The 27067-nt window shown below is 34.9% G+C and overlaps 1 protein-coding gene, 1 long non-coding RNA gene and 1 other non-coding gene across 6 annotated transcripts in view; 1 reads left to right on the top strand and 2 right to left on the bottom strand.

Annotated features, from left to right (window-relative positions):
- Positions 1–582: 582 nt before the first annotated feature.
- LOC129908947 (titin) overlaps positions 583–27067 on the bottom strand; it is a 41899-nt gene continuing 15414 nt past the window's right edge. Inside the window, exons 3-7 of one of the 4 annotated variants that reach the window (XM_055985795.1) lie at positions 26179–26310; positions 2362–7197; positions 2118–2302; positions 1458–2019; positions 583–1370 (exon numbers count right to left, since the gene is read on the bottom strand). In XM_055985795.1, the coding sequence (XP_055841770.1) occupies positions 1288–1370; positions 1458–2019; positions 2118–2302; positions 2362–7197; positions 26179–26310 (5798 nt within the window). In that variant the 3' untranslated portion in view covers positions 583–1287. Of the gene's footprint in view, positions 1371–1457; positions 2020–2117; positions 2303–2361; positions 7198–9068; positions 9170–10988; positions 11105–24925; positions 25128–26178; positions 26311–27067 lie in introns of those variants that run through there. The other 3 variants (XM_055985796.1, XM_055985797.1, XM_055985798.1) reach the window with 3 other exon arrangements.
- Positions 11415–11487, bottom strand: Trnaf-gaa (transfer RNA phenylalanine (anticodon GAA)). Its single transcript has one exon. It is a non-coding gene; the product is annotated as a tRNA-Phe (tRNA).
- LOC129908948 (uncharacterized) lies at positions 20410–21277 on the top strand. Its single transcript, XR_008771375.1, has 2 exons — positions 20410–20728; positions 20829–21277. It is a non-coding gene; the product is annotated as an uncharacterized LOC129908948 (long non-coding RNA).

Genomic DNA, 27067 nt, shown 5'->3' with positions numbered 1-27067 from the left:
TGGAAGTCAGTTTTGTGCTCGAGAAATGTAAGCAAAATACATAACAACTAATTAATTCTGCGCACTATGTGGTGCTTAGGTCACTACTTGACGTTTAAAGCCAGAACTATAATTGGAGGAAGAAGTCGGAGGCTAATGTCAAATTCACGTTTATGTTGTTGTTGTTTTCTTTGACTTTTTCATGAGTTTTCATCAGTCGAGTGCGGTTGCGAGCGTTGTTCCCCTCCCCCCCCCCCCCTCCGTTTCATGCGACGCATTCCGACAATTTATAGTTCTGGCTTAATTCTAACCTCAAATAGCGGTTTCACAAATCGATCGAATTATTCAATGGCGAAATGTCCCTTTTTTTATACATGTAAACCAAAACAATGTTAAAATTCTGATAACTAGGTGGCGCAAAGATCAGTACTTTACAATTATTTCAGACTCCGACGACAAGTCGCACCACACGTGAAAACTGACAAAAGCTATCCTATCAAATATCATTCAATTCTTTAAAAATGAGAAAGGGAAAACACATGAATAGATTTATTTCTTTTTTTTTAATTGATTAAAATAATTCTTTTTATTTACTCCATTACATTACATAAATTCAAATTGTTTGTAATTTTACAAACAATCTATTACTTCTATTCTACTTCAATTATTAATTTTTTTTTTAATTAAGTATTTTGTGAAAAGAAAATTTAAAATTTTAATTAAAATTAAGGATTGTTTAAGAACAAAATTTCAGCGTACCTATATACAATTCTATAGAAAATTAATAAAAATATAGATTAAATAAAAAATAACATTCAATAATGTCAAATAAAAATAAAATAGAAAAAAAGAAATGAACACGAAAATAGCCAAAAAAGACAAACTTTGAAACTTCAAATAAGTTAAATAAAATTACATAAAATTGCAATTGTCTGCATCACTAGATCAAAGGATATCGAAAACAAAAATCAACTTCGAAAAATAAAATTAAATTCGATTTTCGAAAGTCGAATTTTAAAAGAAGTTTTCTGTTTTTTTTTTAAATAAAATGTAAAAAAAATTAAATAAGAGAATTAATAAAATTAATTATGTCCTTTGCTAGCAAGGCGCCAATTGGCAATTTGTGTCTAGAATTTTACTTATATATCGAATTAACACAACACAAATTCGAATTTGAAGAAAAATATGAAATATTGTAACACAATAATCGCCTAAAGATGGCGGTCGTGTCGTGTGTGTTTTGCTAGTTCTGTTTGTTTAGTATTTTCTTTTCATGACGTTGACTTTTTATTACAGGAAAGATTCACTTCATTTCCACAATGGCATGGGGGGTTGCTGCGCTAAGAATTCAGCTGAAGCAGGGGCACTGGCATAAGCTGGGGCGGGACAACCTTAATAAAAGAAAAATTTTCAAATAAAAAAAAAAATCACGTTAGTTTGAGAACAAAAATGTCTGCAATGTGCACATATTGACTTACGACAAACAGAACAGGTCTCCTCGTCTGTTCCATCACCGCAACCATCACGACCCGAACAAACAATGGCTGTCGATCTGCATCGGCCGTTGCTGCACCTGTGCGGGCAATAGGCATTGATACCGCCACTGGTTCTTTTAGCGCTACTATCGTCGACCACAGCAGCGGTAAGCATTCGGAGGAAGATATTCGGCACAGATCGTGATCCGCAAAGATGTGGCGGCTCGTCACTGCCATCCTTGCACGAGATAATTGCATTACAGTACTCATATTCGGGCAGGCATTCGCCACTGTTGCAACGGAACGTGTTTGGTGGGCATTGGCCACCTTCAGTCCTTAAAGAATCACATTCGTATTCGTCCTCTCCGTGTGGGCATTGTTTTCTGCCATCACAAAGTGCGGCACGACTTATGCACCGTCCACTGTGCTCACAACGGAATGATTCTTTCGGGCATGTTTGGTTAAATCGTGCATTAAAAGTGCATTCCTCGTCAGAAGCATCTGTGCAGTCTGGGCGGCCGTCGCATACGAAGAACCACGAAATACAAACTCCACTCGAGCGGCACTGTTTTGCGAGAACGAAGAAAAATTAAAACCCATTTATTTATAATTTGACAAATCACTCCTCGAATGGGGATTGGATGTGCGAGGATTAGGACTTACCTGGAATGTTCCTGCACTGCAGCCGGTACGTTCAGCGCTACATTTAGCTGGTGTCTTTGAGGCACAGTCACATATTCCTTGATCAGAGCAGACGGTATTTGGGTCAGCCAATTGGCACTGTTTGTCGTTATTACAATTCAAGCCTAGGGAAACCGGACCATTGCCTAGTTCTACACGTTTACGAACTGCAAAAATATTTATTAGATGACGAAACTTGTCAATTAGAAAAATATCTTCAATTTACCTGGTTTTGAAGTTATCAAAGAATCAATACTCAATGAAGATGAAGTTGTCGAGAAATCATCTTCCATTGTCATAAAAGGTTTCAAAGTTGTAGCCACTGGAGCAGCTGGTTCCATGAGCGTTACCCGGCTAGCTAGACCAAGCATTGTCTGGGTGGTAATCTCCAAGATGTCAGGTACTTCAGTAGTTATAATACCATCTTCACTGCTACTGCTGCTGCTTTCCTGGTAGAAACCAGGTGTCGTTTCAACGACTAAATTATCTGACATAAGCTCTACATGATCGTTTGGAGAAACGAACGAAAGATCAAATGGAAGTTCTTCGGGAGTAACGCTTTCCTGGTTCTCAATCAATGGAGAAGACGTAGTTAATTTTGACAGGTCTTCAGTCTTTGTACTCATGAGCAAGTCGGACAAAACAGATGGATAATACGATCCTGTGTCTGGGGTTTGTTCACTATGAACAGTTTCTTCAGCTTTCAAATCATCGACAGAGCTCTCTGGCAATGGTGTTCCAGAACCTTCTTCTTCTTCATTTTCTATTAAACCACTTAAAATACTAAGAACTGATTCATTTTCATTGAAACCGTTATCTCCTGAAGCTGGTTTCATGTCTTCATTATCTTCTTCAACAATTGGTGAAGATTCCAATTCAACAATAGGTCTACTCGTTGGAACATTATCTTCTTCTTCTAAAACATTGTCAACTGTCTCTAAAGGTTCATTGACCAAATGATGATCTTCAAATTGTTCAAACTTTTCAATTTCACTAAAATCAGGTTCCACACTGACAGCTACAGGTGTGGCCAATGTTTCACTCTCAGCTGGTGCCATTACCAAAGGCACGTACTCAGTGGCGGCGTCGAGTTCACTTTCATTGGCATTCGCTCCAGATTGTGTTGTATCGTTTGTTTCTTCTTCAATGTCCGCTGCTGGTAAATTATCATTAACATTTTCTACAGCTGCCACTTGTTGATGTGTTTCTTGCAATTCGAAAGTTGGGTGGACAGTTGATGATGATTCGTGATCAGAATTTTGCTCAGATTCGGAACGTACAGTTGTCGCTTGATCGATTTCTAATAATTCTTCTTCTTCTTCTTTGTCTTCGTTGATCTTTTCTGTTTGCATATCGATCTCTTTCACCTCATCATCAATTATTGGTTTATTTGCTGGATCTGTTCCAATAATTTGTTGTTGTTGTTCGTTGTTATCACTTTCAATTTTCTCATTAATGGCATTCTCGTTGCTAGAAATTGGATTTTCTTCTTCTTCTAATGCCAAAGTTCCATCACCTTCATTGTTTTCTGTTTGGAGTTTTTTAGTTGGCAACGATTCAGATAAGCTAAGTGGGTTATTGTCATTTGCAATATTTGAAGGTTCGGCGCCTTCGATAATGTTTTCCAAGTCATGTACATGTTGGATAGCTTCGTTTGAACTTTCATTTTCCAAATTAGTTTCTTCATTGTCTTTCTCTTGTGTCATTGGAATTTTTTCCAAAGCAGGGAGTTGATTTTCATGTGATGAAGCCTCATCTGAAGATATTTCTTGAATAATCATAGAATCTGTAAGATCAGTTAAATTTGGTTTTGAGAGTTCTAGTTCTTCAGGTTTGGATGGCTCAGACGATTCTTGAGTGTCTGTTGCATGTTCTTCATTAGTCTCTGAAGAAATTTGAGGATCTTCACTTTCTGATGCATTCTCTTGGGCTGTTTCTTGGATATTCTTCTGAGGTTCAGCACCACCTTGTAACAGATCTTGCAATGATATTGGGATTGTTTGTATATCTATTTTTTGTTCTTCATCTGAGTCTTTGTTTGGATCTTCTTCTTCGTCAATTGGAAGTGCTTCGTTTTGTAAAACACTTTCCGTTACTAGATCAGTTTGGAGCTTTTGACTATGATTTTCTTCTGATGGTGTTTCTTCTGACATTTTTTCAGGCAGTTCAACATCTTTTTTGATCATTTCTGGAACTGCTTCTTGTAATTCTACCTGTTCTGATACTGATTGTTGTTCTTCTTCAGTTGATTGTGGCTTCGAATCAAGATTAATTTCTTCTTTTTCTGGTAATTTTTCTTCAGACAATTCTGACTGGTTCTCTGGCAAAGAAATCAAATCGTCAGATACCACTGGTTGTATAGGTTCCTCCTGAAGAGTTTGTAAAGCTTCTTCTTCACTTTCATGAACTGGTTTCTCAGTAATATTTTGTACTTCATCGTGGTTTTGTGCTAAGTTTAATTCTTGATTATCTTTTTCAGCTAGAGCTTGAGCTGCTTCCTGAAGAAGCTCTTCAATTGTTTCTTGGGGTACATTTTGGACTATTTGTTGTTGGTTTTCTTCATCTATGGGTTGCACTTCTTCGTGGTTAAGAATTTGTGGTTCTTCTTCAACTCGATCTTCGTTTGCTGATTGAACTATTTCCTCTTCTTCAATTTTATTTAGTTGAATTTCTTGTTCAGATGAAATTTGATGGTCTTTAATCAACTCTGGAACATTATCTTCCTTAATGTCTGCATTGATAGTTTCTTCTCCAGATGGTTTCTCTTCATCTATTGAAGGTTTAATTTCATCTTCAGAAGTGTTCACTTCCCCAATTTTGTTCTCGACTTGGTTATCTTTCTTATCTTCTTCTGTTTCTGCTAAAGAATCTTCCTTTTCTTTGTTTTCTTCTTCAGGTAATTCTTCCATTTGTTCTGAACTAGTTTCCTGTAAAATTTGTTCTTCTACGTGGGCAGGTTCTTCCACAGCTTCTTGTGCAGTTTCTTGGGCGGCTTCTTGGACAACTTCTGGGACAGATTCTTCGGTAGTTTCTTGAGGAGCTTCTTCGCTTACTGCCTGAGAAGATTCTTGGACAGCTTCTTGTTCAGATACTTGTTCAGATTCGTGTTCAGTTTCTTGGACAGCTTCTTGGGCAGCTTCTTCGACAGCTTGTTGTGGTTGTTCTTGTTCGGTTTCTTGGATACCTTCTTGGGAAGCTTCATTTTCAACTTCTTGTACAGCTTCTTCACCTACTTGTTCGCCTTCAACTGATTGTTCCGCATTATTTTCTTCTGAAACTTGTGGCATATTTTCTTCATGGGCAATTTCTTCAGTAATATTTTCTTGAACAACCTCTTCATGTAGTCCTGGGTTTTCTTCACCTTCTTGTACTTGTTCTAAGCTAATTTCTGAAACATTTTCATCAGGAACTTTATGTTCTTCTCCAACATTTGATGATTGGCTTACAATGCTACTGTCAATCTCTGCGTCTTCTTTGTGTTCTTGAGAGCTAGTAGCAGCTAATTCTCCATCCATATCCACATGTGTTTCGACTTCTTCATCAAGAACTGTAGCTTCTTCTTGAGCATGAGCATCTGAACTTGGCCTAGAATGTGATTCTTCCATTTGACCACTAGCTGTTTGTTGTTCAGCAGACTCAGTATCCTTTTCTACAGATTGTTCCGGTAGATGTTCTTCGCTCTGAAGTTCATTCTGAACAGTGTGATCTTCTTTGACTTCTTCAGATTCCAAGTTCAATGGTTCTGAAGATTCTTGACTGGTTTGAGATAAGTTATCTTCTGGTATTACTTTGTTTATCTGCTGCTCAGAAGAATGTTCTTCATGAATTATTTCTGGCTCAGCTGGCTGAGATGTCTGTACATTTTCAACTTCAGCTGGTTGCTCTGTTGCGACTTCATCTTCCTTTTCTTTTTCTGCTAAATCTTCACTAATTCCTTGAGATACTTCTGGATTTGATGAAGATTCTTCGGATTGACTAATAATATCTTGAACATCTGTGTTAACTGGAGTAATTTCATGATCTTCATTATGTTCCTCGACTTGCTCAGAAGTATTTGAAGATGTTTCAACGTTATGTGATGCTTCCGATTCTTCTACAGCTACATTGTTATTATCCAAAGACTGTTCAGGTTGTTCAGCTTCAAAAACTACAGGCTTCACTTCCTCCAACTCATCTACATGTTCTTGGTTGATTTCAGGTTTGTCTTCAATTTCAGCAGGAACTTCTGTAGCCGCTTCTAACTCGGAATGTATCTCTTCTTCGGGTTTTTCTTCTTCTTCAGAATGTTGATCTTCATTCGATTGTTGTTGCTCAACTTCGGGGATAAGAACTGTTTCGGATGACGATGATGGTTGAATTTCAGGAACTTGCTCAGGTTGTTCCTCAGCCTTCTCTTCCGATTCTGTTTCTTTCTGAGCTAATATTTCACTATCCAGTTTTGTCACCTCGTTAGTTCCTTCAGCTGGTGTTATTACAGCTTCCTCAACAGGAACAGCTGATATTTCTGGATTTTCTTCACTTTCTTCTTCATTGATACTTGTTTGATCTTCATTATCAATTTTATATGGATAATCATCACTTGTAACAGCCTGTTGTGCAGATTCTACACCTAAACCTTGTGTCGAACTTGATACATGATAGTTATTTAAAACATCAAAAGCTTCTGTATCAGCTGTCAAATCTTCACCACCTGACTGTTCACTTGAAGAACTTACAGATAATTCTGGTAGTTTTGTAAATTCAACTTGATTTTCTGTAGACGAGGGTAAGCTGCTAATTTCTGGTTTTCCTTGGGTTGAAATCTCATAGTGAGTTATTAAATCGATTGGTCGGAATACAGTTGGTGGTGGTGTAATTAATGGGGTATAAGTTGTAGTTTGACTTAATACAGCATCAGCTTCAATAGAACTATCATCAGCAATACACATTCCTCCATATTGTTTGGCAGGTGAAGTACATTGACAACGTCCAAATAAATTGGGAATTAGAAAATCACAATGACTTTTCTTGTCATTCATTTGGCAATGGGCGTGACTGTAGCAAACAGCTCCAGGATGGGCAGCTGGAAATGAAAAAAAAAAAAAAAAAAATTTTTGTTAAAATATATTGTTAACTGTTTAAAAAAGGTGTTGTTTTAAGAAAAAATTGTAAGGAGATTTTTCACATTATTGTAGTCTAAGAAAGAAAATGATAGTATGAGAAATCAGAAAAATCTTAATTACAGTCTCACAAAAGAAAAGGCCTTCAATTACAGTGTAATTTGGCCCAGGGAACTTAATTACAGTCTGCTAAATCATTCGTAACGTCGTCGTCACTTTGTAGGAAGTCAAATTACAGTAAACAGCCTAAGAAAGCATACATCAATTAATTACAGTCTTAAAATGTAGAACGTTATTTAAGAACAGTCTGTATAAATAAAGCTGTACTTAATTTCACTCCAAGCCGAATGTAACCATGCTAAAATCTGAGATTTTGGACGTCACTTTTAATAAAATTTTGGAAAATTACGTCACTATATTATACTATCCCAACCGCAAATTATTATTATTTGTCTTTACAATCTGAGGTGGTAGACTGGGTAGAAATCTAGTACAACAACAACACATTTCTATTTACTCGAGTGCTTTTCATCTATTCATGAGTCTACCACCTCTAAAGAAACAAGGTCATTGTGAAATTTTTCTCATTTTTAATGCATTAAAAATGCATACCAAGGACTAAAACATGTTTCAAATGAACAAAAACGCATAACGAATGACTGGTCTTAACAATAATGCAAAAAGCTGAAAGTATCAAAAGAAGTTTGATAAATGTACTAAAAATTAATACATCCTTATTTTAAAAAAATGCATTGTTAATGCACTTTATTTTGGATTTGGTCTACTAGGCGCTCCAAAAATTTAACTTCCTCGAAAATTTGCATTTATATAATTAAGAATTGTCATTTCAAGTTCCGAGGAATATCAATTTATTTGGATACCTTTTCACGAAAAAAGCCGAAATCGCTGAATTGCCAAACATACGTTATAAATTAAAGTTTCCAGAATATCCTTTATCTCTTGCACCACAAGACGCGAACAAAATAATTCCCAATAATAATGAGGTATAAATAATTTCTGGATCTCACAAAACCATCAGATTATTATGAAGCCCATTATACAATTCTAAACTCCTCATCACAGATACAATAAGTATTTTTTCCCAGAGTCGTTCGTCTCATCTTTCATCAAGATGATTGTACTCTAATGATTGTTTGAGTTGGTCGTTCAATCTTTAACGGCAGTTTAATGGAAATTCCCATGCACAGGCTGATTATTTGTAAATAACAAACTCCACGCCATTTAAGGGATACCTTACCTACCTGGCCTTGCAAGACCAAGACCCAACACAACTATCCATATATTCCACCTCGATCTTCATCATCATCATCATCATCCAATAAAGATGTGGCTAACACAGCTACAACATTCCTATAGGCGTAGTTGCAAAAGTGAGCTCAATGGCACAACATTATGATCAATTTTGTGAAAGTACCCTTTTAAAGCTGGGCGTACTGTGAAAGTATCGTTGAATAAATCTTGGCGATAGCAGGTATCGTCGTGGTGTGGTGCATTTATCCTGCAGTCATTGGCCAAATTGCGCATTGCAAAAATGCCTATGTCCAGAAACCGAAAAAAAAAACTACACATGATTAACCTGGCTGAAACAAGGTGCTCTTTGTTCTCGCGGCGACCGACCGCAACGGAGACGAAGCGACTTGGCGAGTTTATATACACTGTACACGCGCGCGTAGGATAAAATCCATATTACAGCGGTAAGTGTTCAATTCCGGGATAACAACGGGAAACGTTGATGCATGTGTCAGAGAAGAGGTATAGGTAAAGGTAACAAATACACCACAACTATATTCCCTCCCCATTCCCGCAACCTAACCTCTAATCGTTGATTGGCTTTGATTTCAACGGTTTGGTGCAGCCGTTTTCTTGTCCGCTTCTCGAAACGCGACCCCATTGACTATATTTGGGGATCACTTGCGTGCAATGCACCCATTGTTGCGGATTATCCCATTCGCAAAACCAGCCTCCGTTCCGTCCGCTGTCCGCGTCCGTTTGCTAAGTAATTATTGAACGTCAATTAGGAAATTGTGTTGTGTATATGTTATTCCCTTTCTCCCGCACCAATCATCACATTGTCGAATCGATCACATCCCATTATCTACCGATCCTCACCGATCGCTGCGATGCGACGCGCTTAACGATCATTACAAACTATATAACGACGATGGAGACGACGCATTGCTTTCCAATTCAGCTATACAGAGCTTCACAAGAACGATTCTCATTAAATTGAAAATCGTCAATCAGTCTTAGCTTAGGTACCCTACTGGCTCCAACCCGCTCGTTGCCACCACCGACGTGAAGCACTTTGTAAAATGTAACCATGGGAATATGATCATCGCCTATGTGCGCCTTGATTGAATAAGGTGGAGTGAACGATCTGATACACGAAGACGATTGATCGACTAGGTTACCAAGTCGGAAGGAATCCCGTCTCGCGTCAATGGTGCGCTCCAGCGCGCACGTCACATTGTCTGGCCTGATTTTGTTGTTTTTTTTTTTTTTTATTTTTTTTTCTAGTCTCTATGCGGCGATGCTTCACTTGCTAGTTCGTATATATCGAAAAGTATCGAAACGGTACACGGTGTAATTTTTTTTTTCTGTTCTCATCTCAATGCCTGCTTCTGCGCTGATCATGTACCGACGATCGACGACGACTACTAACTTGAGTTATAGGTACGCATGGAGTCTGGGGAGTCTTTTCAATAGATGAATGTTTAAGAGTTGATCAAGCGTCTTAAATATTTCTCTAGATTTTATCCTAAAGTACACAACCACAAGGAGGAGAGGGGCAACAGAGATATGGGTATAAGATGGGGATGGCGCACGGGTAGAGCACCTTATGGGAATTTTTTCATAGATTTATTCCCGTAGCACTGAGCTATGGAAGGCGCATCAAGTGCAATGAATAGGGGACTTAGTTAACTAAGGAGTATAGCTTTGGGAACATATCATCTCAAAAAAAAAAAAAAATGAATGTGGGTCAGGGGAAAAAAAAACTTCGCACAGGTGCATACATATCACAGAAAGGCAACCAGCCACAGGCCTCTAAACTATTCAGAAGTGGAATGTGAGACGATCGTTTTATTTTGCGTTTTTTGAGTCTTTTTTTTCTGTCTTCTTCTTTTCCATCGTCTTTTGAGATGTGTGTTATTTTTGTTTCTGTATAATGGCATGCCCGATGTAACCGCAAGAAATATCATTACCTATTTTGCTGCGGGTCTTCTTAACTTTATTTTTTTTTTTACATATTATTCTGACATAGGTGAGTTGCTATTTTTAGAGTCAAGATGAAGTTAAAGGCAGAAGAAAAAAAATGTATGCGACCAGAAAGCTTCATTAGCTAGACCGTTTTTTTGTTGTTTTGAAAGGTTTTGGAATTACAAATAGGATGAATTTTAAGATGAAATACTGTGTCAACTTTTTATGTGGAAGACAATGGGGTTTCGGATATTTGATACATTACAGTTGAATGCACAAAACTAGCATGTTGATGCAAAAATGTTACTTTGGTTTTTCGTTTTGCTTTATTGACAATTTGACTTTGACAGTTGGTTGACCACTGTCAGAGGAAATAATGTTTTGTTGCAGAAATGACGTCCCTTAACCGGTCTTTACATGATGAATGAATATAAGCGTAATTTGACACCACGCTTGATATTCAATAGTGATCTATTTTTAATTCGGATTTAATGATTTGTTCTATTTTTAGTTTTCAATAAAGTGTTACACTTACCTACTTCTTGGTCATTCATTTAACAAGAAAATCGCAACAAACTCACTGATAGACACGGTTTGTTTTGAAGTTTACTAGTCCTTTTTGATCACCCCTTACTCCGCCTATACTATAGGAGACAGCACTGGTAAATTCTTAACTTTGCACGAAACGTCAAAAATCGTACAAAATTTGAACTAAACTTCAAATCCCGATATCAATCCCTCCTAGTAGGTGTATTTATTTCCAAATCCATTAAAGTATCATAAAGGTACACTCGGGCGAATGTGGAACAAAAAACAACTTTTTTAAGCATACTATAGATACCTATTTATGGGAATTTCTTAATACATAATGTGTGTATTTTCTTTTTTATTGCACTTTTTTTTTAGTATGAATTTAATTTGTTAAATAAAAAACAAAAAATATAAAAAAAAAATCACTGAATGCCGAAACCCGGGATTGAACCGGGGACATTTAGATCTTCAGTCTAACGCTCTCCCAACTGAGCTATTTCGGCAGATAGACATTAGTTGGGGGTTGCATGATTTTGGAGCTACTGGAGAAGTTAGGTATTGAATTTTCTGAAAATTTAAATCAAACGACAAAACATGATGTCATATTTTAATTATTCGTGCGTGGATAAAATGAAATGTTAATATTGATAGGATAACATTTAGATCGGCCAATTCATAGTAGTCTTTACTATAGATAGTATTATTAAACACAGCAAATATCTGAATTGGTCGAAGGTACTTGTTAGGATTTAAAATATTGCCCAGCAAGGTCCAGAAGCAGTTAAGTCTTTTATACAAACTTATCTTTTATCATATAAATTTTTTTATTGTTTATCGGATGATTTGAGTAGTTATTGTCACCCACTAAGGATAACTTTTACTTATTCTTTGTAATTTATTTTTTAATCTTAGGTACAATTATGAATTTCGTGCTTTGTGGCGTCATTTAGCAAAAAAAAAATAAAATTAGTTATAGTGAATTTTTTTGTAAAAAAGTATTCTTATCGTATTTTAGGCCTAAAAATAAGCTTTCAAAAATACAAAAATGCGTTTGAAAAATTTCACTTTTGTACTTTAACTTTTTCACTTTTTGAGCCAATGTAGTTAAGGCTTAACAAACAAGTTTCAAAAAGTCGAAATTTGTTGGGAAAAAAATTGTATTTAACAAACTAACTAAAAACTCGGAATAAATGTGAGGACTAACAAACTTCGGAAGGGAATTTTATAAACAAATCCAAATTTTATACCCAACCAAATGACAAAAAAAGGAATTTTTAGAACATTTGTAGTACTTTTTTGTTGGCAGTTTTGGGCGTTTTGTTTATATTGTTTTTCACTTACTCTTTATGTGATTTTTTTTCTGACATAAGTTCATTTAAACTTGACAAATCAACAAACAATCGGTTAATTTTGTAATTTTTTTTATATAAGTTTTTGTTTACTGAAATCTGACATACCCATATGATTTAATGCATTAAAAATGAGTCAAATAGAATAATAATAATTTTATGTCGATGTTCCGTTCTTCAACTAAAATTACCTATTAAAAATTAGAACGATAATTACTTTCAATAAAATAGCACAAAAAACCAAAAACGATAGTCAGATTTATCGATCATCTCCAACAGAGATCAAATATTCATAAATTCTGATTGCCTCACTACAATACAAAATTTAGTACCAATCTATAGATAACTACTTCTGAGACAAATTGGAAACGGTATTTTTTTTTTTCTCTGTAAAATTATAATGAAAACGCACATCAAAAGGGCTTCATTAATTTTTAACTTGTTCTTTTTAACCAATAACTATCAAATAAATTGTCTGATGCTATGGCATATTATATATGTTTGTATCCTTCAACTTTCCCGCCCATTTTTGTATAGGTTACCTTCATAGATGATCATTGTGCATCACTTGTATAGCGTAGCGCGCGCATTCCATGAGCGCTGATTTCTCTCTCCTTCAAAAAAGCAGTTAAAGCTGTAAACAGAATCGAATTCCTTTCGTATACAAAATTGGTAAACAAATTTTACGATTTTTCAGCCTTGCAACAAGCCATAAAAATAAAGAAAACAAAAAAATTACAACAACTTTTTCTCTGAATGAATCTATAATAATGTTGAGGATACTTTTACAAGATGTTGTGTATGAGTGTGCCTATGCGCCTATGCCAGCACCTCCTTAATGGGATCTCACCTGTAGGTACTCACAATAGATCGAATTCCGTTATAAATTTATGTTTTCTTAACAACAACGGACGACGACGATGGAACGGATGGACGGACGAACGAACGAACCAAACGATCGTACAACTTTAAGTTGTTGGTTATGGCCGCCGCATGGGCTAAAAAGATATGGAATTCCTGTAGGCGAAATGACGACCAAGATAAATCAATTCGCTTGCGGACTTGCATGGCTTTGGGGCGTGCTGAATAGCTTAATTGTGAGTGTGTGTTAGCACACAAAGCTAACTGTCAAAAGGAGTTCAGTTAAAAAAAAAAAAATGTAACTGCAATAAAGACAACAAACTAAACAACAAATTGTATCGTCTCTATATGTGCAGTGCATGCGGCTCTTAATGCTGCATTAGTGTCCAATTATACCTACAAAGAACGTATGGAAGGTACCTAGAATTGCCAAGTGATTATTATTAAAACTGTATATACGAATTTCAATCACTGTGCACACTATCTACCTTGTACATACATGAAGGTTCTATAGTACTTTGCTTTGAGTGTGCATTAGATTGTAAAAGTTACGGCTGTTGTTATTGTTGGTATAGTGTTATGGTATCCTCCCAACCAAACCCATCATTAGCGAATACTAAAGAAAAAGCTAAGTACAGAGCAGCAGTAAGCCTTCTCTCGCAATGCAGCTTCTTTCTTCTCATTAATTATTAATTCGGAAAAGACGAAATTAAAGCCTGATGTAACATCCGCATCCATAGCTTAAACCAGAGCAGATGCTTTCAGAAAGATATACATTCTTATTCTTACTTACTATACCTACGATGATTTTCATGAGACGATGACTATGATGGCGAACAGTGGAACTGTTTGACAAACAAAAATCAGTTAATTGTTATTGTTTTTTTTTTTTAGAAAAAAAGTTCAAAATTGCTTTCCTTCTAGCAAAATTTTTAATTTTGTGTACTTTATACACAGCTAGTAAAAATGTTACACATACACCGCAGTGACCTTATTACTCTGTAAATTGATAATTTATTGTACACTGTGCGGTGACGCTGCGATGATGCTTCAATGACGCTGAGGAAAGAAAGAATCGCAGCATCACATAAGCGCCATTGTAGAGTCACCGCGCGATCAGTAGATTGACGCATTGTCACCGCATGTGTGCAATGGGCCTAAGAAACACCAGCCATCTATGCCTTAGAAAGACTAAACACTTTAGTTAATTAATGCTCTAAGGCCCAAATTTATTCAAACTCCATTCAATTTGAAAACTCATTAAAAATTTAAAAACTGTCAAATCACATATTAATTTTAAAATTTCCCTTTTTAAATGGCGATTTTACATTTATTGGAGTTTGAATGAAGTGGGCCTAAATGATTCGATATAAGCTTTGACCCTGCACTGAAAAACTGGACCTTTGTTTAATAATAGCAACATAGTGATTTCGTTTTCTGTAAAAAATAAAATGTTCACCAAATACCAACAAAATGCTTTTACCACAGACATCATTACTCAATACTTTTTGACAATATTATTCAATAGCTGGTTAAAAATTAAAAAAAAAATTACTTTATCAATAGATTTATTGATAAAAACTCTTGTCTTTCGCATATTTATTATCACCAAGAATTTAAAATTCACCTGAAGTGTCAATCAATCAATTAAATCAATTGATTAAATATTAAACACAAATTAAAATAAATTTCTGTTTGGTTATGATGTCATAATTTTGCAGGTGATTGGTAATTTTTAAAAGCACCATCGGTTTCGGTGGTCAAAACTTTTATTATCCCTGTTACTTTGAGAAGTGGCAAAGTAATACTAGTAGTTTACTAGTGATTTTCAATGGATCGCACTTTCAACGAAATCAATGCAATCATATTTACTAGATCATCTACTCATGACTAAACATTTACCTCCTATGGAACAACGCAGCTATTAAATGTCAGGCAGTGACAGAAACTATAATCTCGTTGTTTTTTTTGACCGCCAAATCATTCGGCAATTTTACATTTATTTTGTGTGGCCGCCATTTTTGTATTCAAAAAACTTGCACAAAAACTATAATCTCGTTGTTTTTTTTGACCGCCAAATCATTCGGCAATTTTACATTTATTTTGTGTGGCCGCCATTTTTGTATTCAAAAAACTTGCACAAAAACTTATTTGTACAAATCTCCTTCAATTCTACAACTAATGGTACTAAATTTTACGTTTCAATATGTTTCATTAAAATTTAAACAAAACAACAAATGTTTTCCACTTTTCAATTATATGCTACCCCACTGTAAAATATCGACGTGATGCACAAAAATCGTGCAGCAACTTATGAGCACTAAAATGTATAAGTATCTAAATCTCTCAACTATACAAAGTTTTGCACAGATTCTGAGATTCACATGAGAGTATTAAGTGGATATAGAGTGTCTTATTTATGTGAGCATAAGGCATAACAATTGGATTGGTTGAATAGAATTCGTTGGAAAAAAACTCTCATAAAAACCTGTACTCTAATAATTACGTCCAACATATTATGGGCGACTAAGAAACTGTTGTAATGTGATGAACGTGGCCGCGTGCATCAACTGGCAAATATTTTGATAACGAAATTCAAAACCAAACTCGATCCACACTATACAACAAATTATTGTACTAGATTGGTTTGACTCGTAGTCAAATCTTTAAAAGAGTTCATGGTTGATGGCTTAGAATTAAATCCATTGAACAAGGTTTGTCGACCTATGGCGTGTGTTGACTTACAAAATGAGATTATTACTCGAACATGACATAACCAAACCATAAAACACTGACGGAAATAAGAGCAGAATTCAAATTCAAAGAAATTGGCAAATAAATCGGTGCAGAAATTGTTTGTCCCAATCACGAAAATCAAGATTAAGATATCAATTGAAATAAATTAAACTTTCTTTCTCTCAGGCAAATCACAAAAGGCTAAACCAGATCAGTTTCAGTAGTTGAACGAAAAACAGTGCTGGATTAAGTGTATTAGATCCAAGGTCCTTAAATGCAAAAGGGCCCTAGATTGACCTAATGTCACTTTCATAAAAACTTAGATGGCTTCTAGATTTGTATGACACCTGACCAATTATTGAATTGTATCATTAGCCCTATTGGAGGCAGGAGTTTACTCATGAGTAGATGATCTAGTACATTTTTACAAATTGCATTGCATCGCTAGTAAACTAATAGTAGTACTTTGACACTTCCCAACAGGAACATGTCCATTATGTTCACAAGTGTCACTGTCAAGTGTCAACTGATACTTTATGGTTACCAAATGTGCGATATTGTCAGGAAACAAAAATTGTTCTGGTTTAATTTCGCAACAAAAAATTGTTCTGGTTTCTGGCTCTTCCATGGCCTTGTCCGACCCTGAATTAATGAGGTCGATTAACCTAACCTACACTTGCAAATTTAGGAAATTCAACAATTACTTATTCCAAGTGAGCTTTCAAACTTAAATGTTTTATTTTTTTTCCGTTGGTAGGCGAAATTTTCCCGATCTTTCGATAAAATGTAGGTTAACCAGATTACGAATTGGATATCTACTTTTAGCTTTCGTTCTTTCTTTTTATTTTATTTGTTGTTTTTTTTTTTAATTAGATGCTAACTCCTAAACTTGAATATATTTATTGGTAGGATTAAGTTCACTTTCATTTGGGGAATTTTCGTTTTGTTCTTTCTTCTTTCTGTTTCTACTTTTTTGTCTTCATTTTATTATTCAAGATGAAAGAGATAACAATTTTTTTTGTTGTGGCTACTGAAATTTCACAAAAATGCTTCGGGGAAATTATATTTATAGAGGTCTTATAGAAAATTAAATTTTGAGAGAGGTCATAAATCATATCGGAATTTTGATGTTTTGAAGTTAAAAGATTTAAATCTTCTGTTAAATCAGTGAATTCTTAAATCATAGTATTATCTATGATTAATGTTTTTTTGTTTTGATTTATATCTTTTGGTTATATTTTTAAACAAAAAAAAACTTTAAATTACAGGGGGCCAATTCTGGTTCTGTGAACACGTGAATCGAAAAAAAAACTTTCATTTTCGCTTTCACATATTCTTTTCACTTTTTCGATTCATTTGAAATGAAAAAGCGATTCTCGTCCTGCGAATGAAAACATGGTGTTGAATTCAAAAACTTTCACATTGGTGAATATTTTTTTCTACTGGGATTGTGATTTTGAACTGTTTCAAATGTCAAAACGAAAAATAATATTTTTAAATTCTTGTTTCAATTTGGTTGTTATTTCTTAACATTTATTAAAATGCCTTTAATTTATATAAGACTTCTAATTCAAACAAATCGGAGGAATACGCAAAGGTTCGATACATAAATATGTGCTATATTACCATACAAATAGATTTACTCTCTTTTAGAAATAACATGAGAATAATCAGAAGAAATTTAAGAGACAACGAAAATCCTTTCGAGATGATAACGGAGGAACATTTCATACAACTATACCGCTTTCCAAAACATTTATGCAGAGTTCTAATAGATGAAATAATCCCATTTCTTGAATCATCATCAAGGATACATGCACTTCCAGCGCACACTAAAGTGCTATGTGCATTGCGTTTTTTTGCTCAAGGATCCTTCCAGCGAGCTGTTGGTCAGGATTACTTATCTTCATTATCTCAAACATCAGTTTCTAGATGCATTACAGAGGTTGCAATTGCATTAAATTGCATTGCAAACCGACACGTAAAATTCCCAAGAGCTGCGCAATTTTTGGAGATAAAAAGGAAGTTTTTTGACATAGCAGGTTTCCCGGGTGTTATAGGGTTAATCGACGGTACACACATCAAAATTGCAGCACCAAGAAAAGAAATAGAACACGTTTATTACTGCAGAAAAGGTGGACATTCGAAAAATGTCCAAATCATATGTGGTGCAGATCATTTGATTTTTAGTGCTAATGCTCGATTTGGTGGAACTTCTCACGATTCCTATATTTGGAGATGTTCAAAAACAAAAACCACCTTGGAAAGGTTATATTCTTCAGGTGAAAGGAACTTTTATTTGCTAGGGGACAGTGGGTATCCTTTGCAGCCGTGGTTGATGACACCGATCCTTGAATCTAATTCAAATGGTGAAGAGGCGTTCAACAAGGCACACAAAATAACAAGGAGTATTGTCGAAAGGTGTATAGGTATTTTAAAAAGCAGATTCCGCTGCTTGGCAGCGGGAAGGGTGTTATATTACGCTCCTGGAAAAGCAGGCGTCATTATTAACGCATGTATTGTTTTACATAACATGTTAATAAAAGCAAGAATTCCCCTGAATGAAGACCTTATAATTGAAGCTGAATCTCAAGATGAAAGGGAAATAGCTATAAGGGGAAATTTTAATGAGCGCAATGTTTTAGCCGAAGCACGAAATATTAGACAGCAAATTGTACGAAATAATTTCACTAGGTAAAAATTAAAAAAAAATAAAAATATCAAATTCAAACAAAAAATTTATCTTTTATTGCATTTAACAAATTAGCCAAAGTGTTTTGGAGGTTTTCTAAGGCTATAATCTTCCTTTCCTCTAGTTTCAACCGTTTTTCTTTTATATCTAAATTTTTTTCTTCAATTTCTAGGAGTTTATCATTTGATAAAGGTAACGATTCTCGCTTCCGCTTTTGCCTGTTTGTTACCGCAGTTACTGATGGCCTTGAAGTTACTGTTTCCGAAACACCTGCAATTGCCTGCTCTTCTTGATGGTTGCCGGTAGAAGTCGATGGTCCTACATTTTCATTTTGTTCTTCATCAAGTAAATTTTGCAATGTAGACCTTACCTGTTATTTGAAAACAAAATTCATATATTAACATTTTAAAAGTTTTTGAACTGAACAATGTAATGTTCTTACGAAGTCCTCCGTTTCAATGCCTATTTCTAAAACAGGTTCATCCCCTTCAACATTTTTGTCTGTCATTATAGCAATTACCCGTTGCTCTAAGTCACTGAGCTCTTTGATTTTGGTGATTCCGTTGATCCCACTGCGGTTTTGGGCTTCTTTAATATCTGCATATTTTTTCTTGCTGTTTTTTCTACACAAAAAATGTAAAATTCATTCAAATGACCACAAAACTAGCTCAGTTACTTACTTTAAGTAGCCCCAAGTCTTCCTCCACTGTTCATAGGTTTTGTTAGCTCCCCCCAAAGCATTGAGATCATTTGCCAATGATTTCCAGGTATTGTCCCTTTGACGAGCTCCATCTACCGAAACAAATCTATGAAAATCATTAAAACGCGATATCATTTTTTAAAATAATTTTCTTACTTGTCGTGTGCAATTTCCACATTTTATTCCAAAAAACTTATTAAAAAATCTTTTTGGGCTTGCGTGACGCTCTTTCCTTTATTTTTTTTCAAAAAATTATCCATTTAAAATGTTTAAAAGTTTCGATTTCAAACATTCACAATCGAATAATTTAGTGAAAGAAAAATAATCATATGAATATTTTTGATGTTTGTTTTCATTTTTTCACAGAACGAGAATCAAATTTATAAATGAACAAGTGAAAAGCTTTTCGATTCACTTATTCATAGAACCAGAATTGGCCCCCAGGTGCTTTTTTTGAATCCGGAAAGTTTACATTTTGGATAACTTTCAATTGCTGAAACCGTAAGAGCATTATGAAGCATTTACATGATGGAAAAAAAATCGTTAGACAGGATTTATACGATACGATTTTTTGTTCACTCAAAACAAGTGAATGAGTTATATCTTTAATCTACTCCCATCTACTCGGGCAGAAAGGCATGTGTACTTCTTCTAGGAGTAAATGTACATACTAGATTATCCACTCATGAGTAAACTACCACTTTCAGAGGAACGGGGCTAAAATACTGTGGACAGTCCAAAGAAACACATCACTTGGTGATGGTTTGTTTTGAAAGAATGACCAAATGAACAAGTAAAAGAGATTTGATTACAAAATCTGTTAAATGTGAACACAAATATCGTTCGACTAACTGATTTGTCACTTGGTTCATGAATATGAACAACCCTATTTGCATGACAGGTAGATATGTTTGTTTAAACAAATGCTTTAGAGTTCTGTACTGCTTATATTAATGAATTATAATAATATTTTGTCTCTTTAATTAGGTATCAAGTATGATAATTTATCTACGCCTTTATTGCATTGAATTACATTACTTATTAGCATAATTTTAAACATGCAAATTTGTTGATCAAATCAAACTTTGGTATGCGTCTAATAAAACGAAAGTTTTAAAACTTGACCTATCTAATCTTGTTCCCAACTTCCTTCTATCACTCGCTTATCACTCGATCATAAAACAAAGTGCTATAATGTTATCTGTGAATTAACAATTATTTACTTACCTACTTAATTATTAATTTATAGGAATGACAACAAAGCCATTACATACTCAACACCTCGATTCGATAATAGAATATCTACTTGAGAAAAACGTATTGAAGGCTAATTAACCTTTTTATATTGTTAACAATTGTTGAGAGCGCATACAAACAATAGAGTAAAGTGTGGTTCATCATATCATGTAATGTCAATCAATTAAAATTCAATTATCGCAAGCAAATGTACTTCTTATTGTATTCATGTTTTTTTCTTTTTTTTCAACCACATTTCAATTCCATCAGAAGAGAGCTAACAAAACATACTTAGCCCGGTCTTTATAGTGGTGATTAATCGTTGACAAATCGTATAAACGCGATTACTGTCACCGCACGCAATGTGCCACTATAAGAACAAAATGCCAACAACAAGCCGATCACATTCGAGCTCGTCCAGTTTGTCTAGTCTGGTTTACTTCGTTGTGGCAGACTCTGGGACAAGATGGAGCGCAATCATCGGTCGGCCGGCATTGGTGTTGGACATATGGACGCAATGTTGGACAACATCACTCCACATACCTGTGAACAGGCTTCTTCTGCCTAGAGACCAATATTCTGTACACATAGATATACCTATAACGTACATTATGTGAACATGACAAAAAAAAAATTGGTAGTAGGCCGCGCTAAAGAAGTATGCAGCTTCTTAATTGAAATGTTTTGTGGCTAATGAAAGTTATTTTGTAATGAAATTACGTGTTGTTGTTTTTCTTTTTGTTTTTCACTTGTTATCGAAGTGTGATCTTGAAAAAAATGTCTTTCAGCACCTTTTTTTCTCCACTCATTATGTGTGTTTTTGAACACGATGGATTCTTTATATTTAGTAACATGTTTTTTTCTATAAAATTACTTGAGTCCATTAAATGGCTACAGAAGAATGTTAACTATTGTACAACAGGTAGCCTGCCTAGTCTACGCAGGCATCTAGCAACTGAAGGTGTTGTTCATACATTGTAATACTAATTAACTTGTCGTTTTATCCATCCACATAAATAGTAAAGTTAGGAAGTAAAAAGAATGTTGACATAGATTTTGCTAGGTTTTTACAAAGTTGTGATTTGGGACTTTCAAATGAATTGGTATAATTTTTTTTTTCAAATAAGCAACACCATCCTTAAAACTGATTTCACATTATGGTTGATCAACACTTTTTTTTTTGTCAGTGAAATGTCATATTTGTCATTTCACTATTTGATGACAGTTTTACATTGTTGGAACATTCGCAACATTCTGCGTTCAGGTTAGTTATTTATAAACACGTCCACATTTACTCCACTTTGTTGATCAAGTGTGTTGATCATCACATATCAACATAATGTGGACGCAGCTTAAGTCTTTCGTCAACGAAAAATGCTTCCAACGCATTGACTGATGGGTACGATGACACTCGTGCTGACAGTTTTGGCGTTTGACGATGACAGTGCTTTGCCACCTCCAAAGAAACACGGCTAAAAGTATTGGGCGCGTTCAGATTTATATCTCAATTTAAAGAACTGTGAAAAATCACTACTATCAACTATTCGAGAAAAAATGTGAAATTGGAACTAAATTAAAATTTCAAACATTTTCAATTAGAAGGTACACTGAACAGAGTATGTTCTTTGTCTTTATTCAAAATCTGAAATTTTCAACTGTGCATTAAAATTGCATGCGTCATTTTATACAAGTCTCCCATCAAACATCTGCTCCCAAGCCAACACATCTTCTTCTTCCTTTTTCTCGGCGCTGTTATGATCTCGATGTCGAGGGGATCATAACTATCCCACGTAACTGCTTCACACTAGTGATCCGCCTGTGGGGTTCGCTGGGTTGACCTCAGAAATCGGCGGCAAGCCTCCCGGTTTTGTATTGTTCCATTTCTAAGGCCAACTGAATGCTGGTGGTTTTGCATTTGCTTGTACCAGGAGTTTTTAGGCCTACCTTTCTTTCTATTTCTTTCCCAAGCCAACACATCACACACAGAGAATGTACTAGTTTAAGAACTTCTAACCTAGACTCCTCTATCACCACATACTTTATCTTTCTTGACCATAAATATGATTAAATCTGAGACTTCTACCAAAACATCGTTAGAATAATTATTTTCCTTGAGAATTGCTTTAAAAATATAACAATTCGTTGAGCGCTTCTACTCTACTACTTAATTGCATTGAAAACCTTAAAGTAATAAACATGTAAGAATTTAAGGACTCGCTTGCTCAAAGACCCTGAGATTGTTTAGCTTTCAAAAAAAACAAAAATAAAAGAGAATATCCCGAAGGAATTGTCTATATCTACGTCGCTGTTGATGCGAATAAAACCTGAAACGATGACGTTTCAGTTAAGTTATGCTTGGCGTTTTTCTCACCAGGGGTTATAATGAGGCTGCACCACGTTCTTGCTGGCTGGCTCAGATTTTATGACTCCCATTTGATGTATATATGCAACTCATCGTATACCTATACAGACTTGGCATTCCTAGCATGTTTTCCCGGAAATGAGCAATGTGTGTGATTGAGTTGAGCGATGTAATATTTATTTATTCTTTCGTTTTTGTGTGTTTTTTTTAAGTTCAGTTTTATGCGAGTTGGTATAAGTACAATTTGATTATTCTGCGATATTTCTGCTTTCGTTATTTTTTTTTTTTTTTCTTAATACTCGTTCCAACTATCAGTACAAGAACTGGATGAAATGAAAGTGTGTCAGTGACAAAGATGTGCTTGGAATGGTAATTCCTTTTGACTCTGTGTGAATCGAATCTTGCTGAGTTGTGTTGAATGAGTCATATTATTGCACCTTTAGGTCTTCATTTGTTTGGTTATAGGAGGAATGTTTGTTTGGAATTCTAAGTAAAGAGATATTATTTTGTGCTACTTTGTATGCTAACTTTGACTTGATCTATTATTATGGAGTAGAATGTTCATTATACAGATGTGGGCTATTAAAATTTTTAAAGACTTCAACTAAAAGTCTATATATCTGGGCAACCTAATATTATCAAGGTTTTCCCTGTGGGGTAATAAAGATGCAAGTTTTTTTTTTTTTTTTTGTTACTGTAGAGTCATCCATCCTGTAAATCTAGTTGCTTGCAACTACATACAATGCATATATAGAAGCGTGTTAAGATTCATGCCATAACATTTAATCAGATACGCTAATGGCGCCAAAGTGCTCAGCCTCTTTGCCGTCACCTAAGGCAGATGAATCACCCATAACATCGACGAGAAGGCGGTACACGATTGATCGTAGCGACTTTGGTCTACTTAGATCGATGTCTGCATAGGTATTCTATCTACGTGTATACTTATTTATTCATTCGAAAGTGAAGATATTTATGTTGGTGGTTGGTGTAAGATAAAACACGTAAAGCGACACTTCAGGCCAGCCACTCTCTATAATATGACTTGTCTTTTAGACAAAACGAATTTCAAACAACACCAGGTTAAATGATTTTAGGTCACTTTTCATCAAGTCAAACTTGAGATACAAATTCAAATTAGTCACCATTGCTTGCCAAGAAGGGAATTGAAATTTGCAATTAAGAAACTGATGACAATGACAACTTGAATAATGATAAAAACTTTTATAATTATTAGTTTTTGTGTTCTAGGGCTTGCATTAGGAGCTTAAAGTGAATTCAATGATGATGGCTTGTCGTTCATGAGCACTTTCCATTTGTTTACACCTTTATGTCATATTTTCAACACAAAATACATGAACATGAACAAGCCTTTTTATCCGTTTTGCTAGTTGTCACAGTCGGACACGTCTTCTTTTAAAACATTGATTAGAATTAAGTGGCCATTTTTATATTTTGGCATTCCATCTGTTTGCTAGTTTTTTGTAAAAAAAAAAAATTATTTTAAATCTGTCAAATTTGAGGAATTCTCTCAGAAAGAGAAAAAAATACAATAACTAAAGCCCAAATGAGATAATTTCGCAAATAAGGTCAATTCAAACTTCAAATTAAATTTGTTTCCATACAATTTGACATTCGAAACGACATATGTAATTTGCGAAATTATCTCATTAAATTTGTTTCCATACAATTTGACATTCGAAACGACATATGTAATTTGCGAAATTATCTCATTCTCGATACTACACATTGGTAAATGAAATTTTCTCTGGATTTATCCCTCAAAGCAACTTTTCTGAGCCACTAAACAGGAATTTGAAAAAAAATATTATGACTCGCATCGTACAATATTTAAGCCTAGTACGGTGCTGATGCGAAACGAAATTTTCCATAGGTACAAAATTTCGTTAACGAAATCTTGAAAGAAAAATTCCGTTTTGCTTTTCGTTTTTCAGTACGCAGCTCTATCGAAAAATTGGAGAGTTTTCACTCATTTGTTACTTACTTTTTACTGTCTTGTGCATTTTTCTTGACTCCAACAGCAGTGTTGACGGTTTTCCACTTTTAGTACATTTATTTCTTGCTTTAAAAATTGTGTTCTATTGATTTTTCTTGATTTAAGATTAATTTTGAATTTTTTTATTTTGACTTTGACAGAATACTCGATGATTTTCGTTGTCGACTTCGGAGACTTGAAAATTTTTCGTTTCGCATCAGCAGCGTACTAGGCTTTAACATCGTTTAAAATATCAAACAGATTTATTAGCCGCGTTCCTTTGGAGGTGGCAGGGCAGACTACTAATGAGTAGAAATCTAATAGGTACTTCCAACTTCGTATTCCTATCTACTCTAGCAGAAGATCATGTGTAGATTGTAGTAGTAGATCATCTACTCATGAGTAGTTTAACACCTCCATGAGAACACGGCTATTATCAATTTTGTTTTAAGGTGGTATAGAATACTCATGAGTACTTTACTTGTACTTTAAGGAACTCAATGCAATTCACATATCTGCTTTTACATTTTTTTATTGACTTATTCTAACGCAGAAGGGAATGTGTAGTATAAAGTTTGTAGTACTAGATTATCGTTTTCATCAACTCATAAGTTATGAATAGTCCCCATGTCTTTAAAGGTATTTATATGGACATTACTTCAACTTTTTTTTGTTTAGCTTCTGACTACTTTCTTCAATTACATTGAAATGTATTAATTCGTTCTTCTTAACGATAAGATATATTTAAAACGCAATCTCAAAAAACTAGTTAACAAGATTTTTCAAAATAATTTTGGATTAAAGTTAACCTAAGTAGGTAGAGCTTTAAAAAAGAATCCATAAGGAAAAATTATATCAGCAATGACACCATTAATATTATTTTATTCTTTCTTTCCTACTTTAAATACAGTTCTCTTCTATTCATTTTTATTATTTGCTACTCTTATATTGACTTAACCGTCCAATAGTTTAAGATATTATGTAAACATTTTTCAATTTTCATCTCATAGCGCGCAACTTTGTTGTCACATCCATTCGATATGAGTAGATATATCAGAAAAGTATATTTACACAAATGATTGATGATCATCGTTTTGAAAAAAGGGGATAAGGCAAAAAAAAAAAAAACACAAAATATGTGTGCATGTTAATAAATAAGCATGCGCAGCCGCAGTCACATGTAACTTGTATAGAGTGTAGGTACAACAGGTATTATAAAATAGAAGGCGCGAGAATATGATGATAGAAATTGAATCACTTACGTCCAAGACATGTATGCTTCCGGAACTGCAAGAATCCCTCAACGCAACGGCAAGCCCCATCCAAGCAACTGCTGTTGGCCACTTTCATCGTACACTGATCGGCCAAAATGCAATCGCCTCCGAGTAGTTGTGCTGCAAAGTAAAAAAGAAAAGAATTCATTGTGTAAGCAGACATTTAAGACATATTCTTGAAAGTCACAGGGTCCCACTATGTTTGTTCAACAATATACGACGACGGACGATAGATTTGTACAATAATGTGGACGGACAAATATTGAATGAAAATAGATGGATGAATGGTGCTGATGGATATGGATGCAATGTGAATGCGGATGGTGTGCGGATAGGATAGAAAAATTCTGAGGAATGTATTTCCAGTTACGGCAAGATCACTATGGCAAACATCAATTTACCGATGGCCTCGTTACCGGCCATCAAACTCAACGAACGAACGATCGAAAAATTTCGGGAAATAAAGAGACATGCTGCACACAACAATGCACATCATCATCATCGAGTGGAGGACACGCCCATTTGCCTTCACTAGTCTAATTACCAATGCAAACATACAAACTATGCGCCAAAGGCGGATGCTAGCGCTAACAATTTCAGATGTGGGATTTTAAGTGATCGTATGGTCATATATACAATATACATATTACAACACATTATACACACAAGACTGCACGAAGGTGCCACTTCCAGCAAAACGAGGACACATGCCATACTTATATTCAGTATAAACGGAAAACCTCAGAATAATAACAAACGGACAAACGGAATGGACAAACGGACGGACGGACAACATAAAATTATAACGTTCAACTTCATTGCATCCATAGAGTCATTGTATATTATTTAGTGTAGTGTAGTGGAATATGAAAGAATA

Source organism: Episyrphus balteatus, chromosome 2 (genome assembly GCF_945859705.1).
Source record: "Episyrphus balteatus chromosome 2, idEpiBalt1.1, whole genome shotgun sequence".
In the NCBI taxonomy this organism is placed as follows: domain Eukaryota; kingdom Metazoa; phylum Arthropoda; class Insecta; order Diptera; family Syrphidae; genus Episyrphus; species Episyrphus balteatus.
The sequence above is the reverse complement of the archived record's forward strand: the minus strand, read 5'-3'. Positions and strand labels throughout refer to the sequence as shown.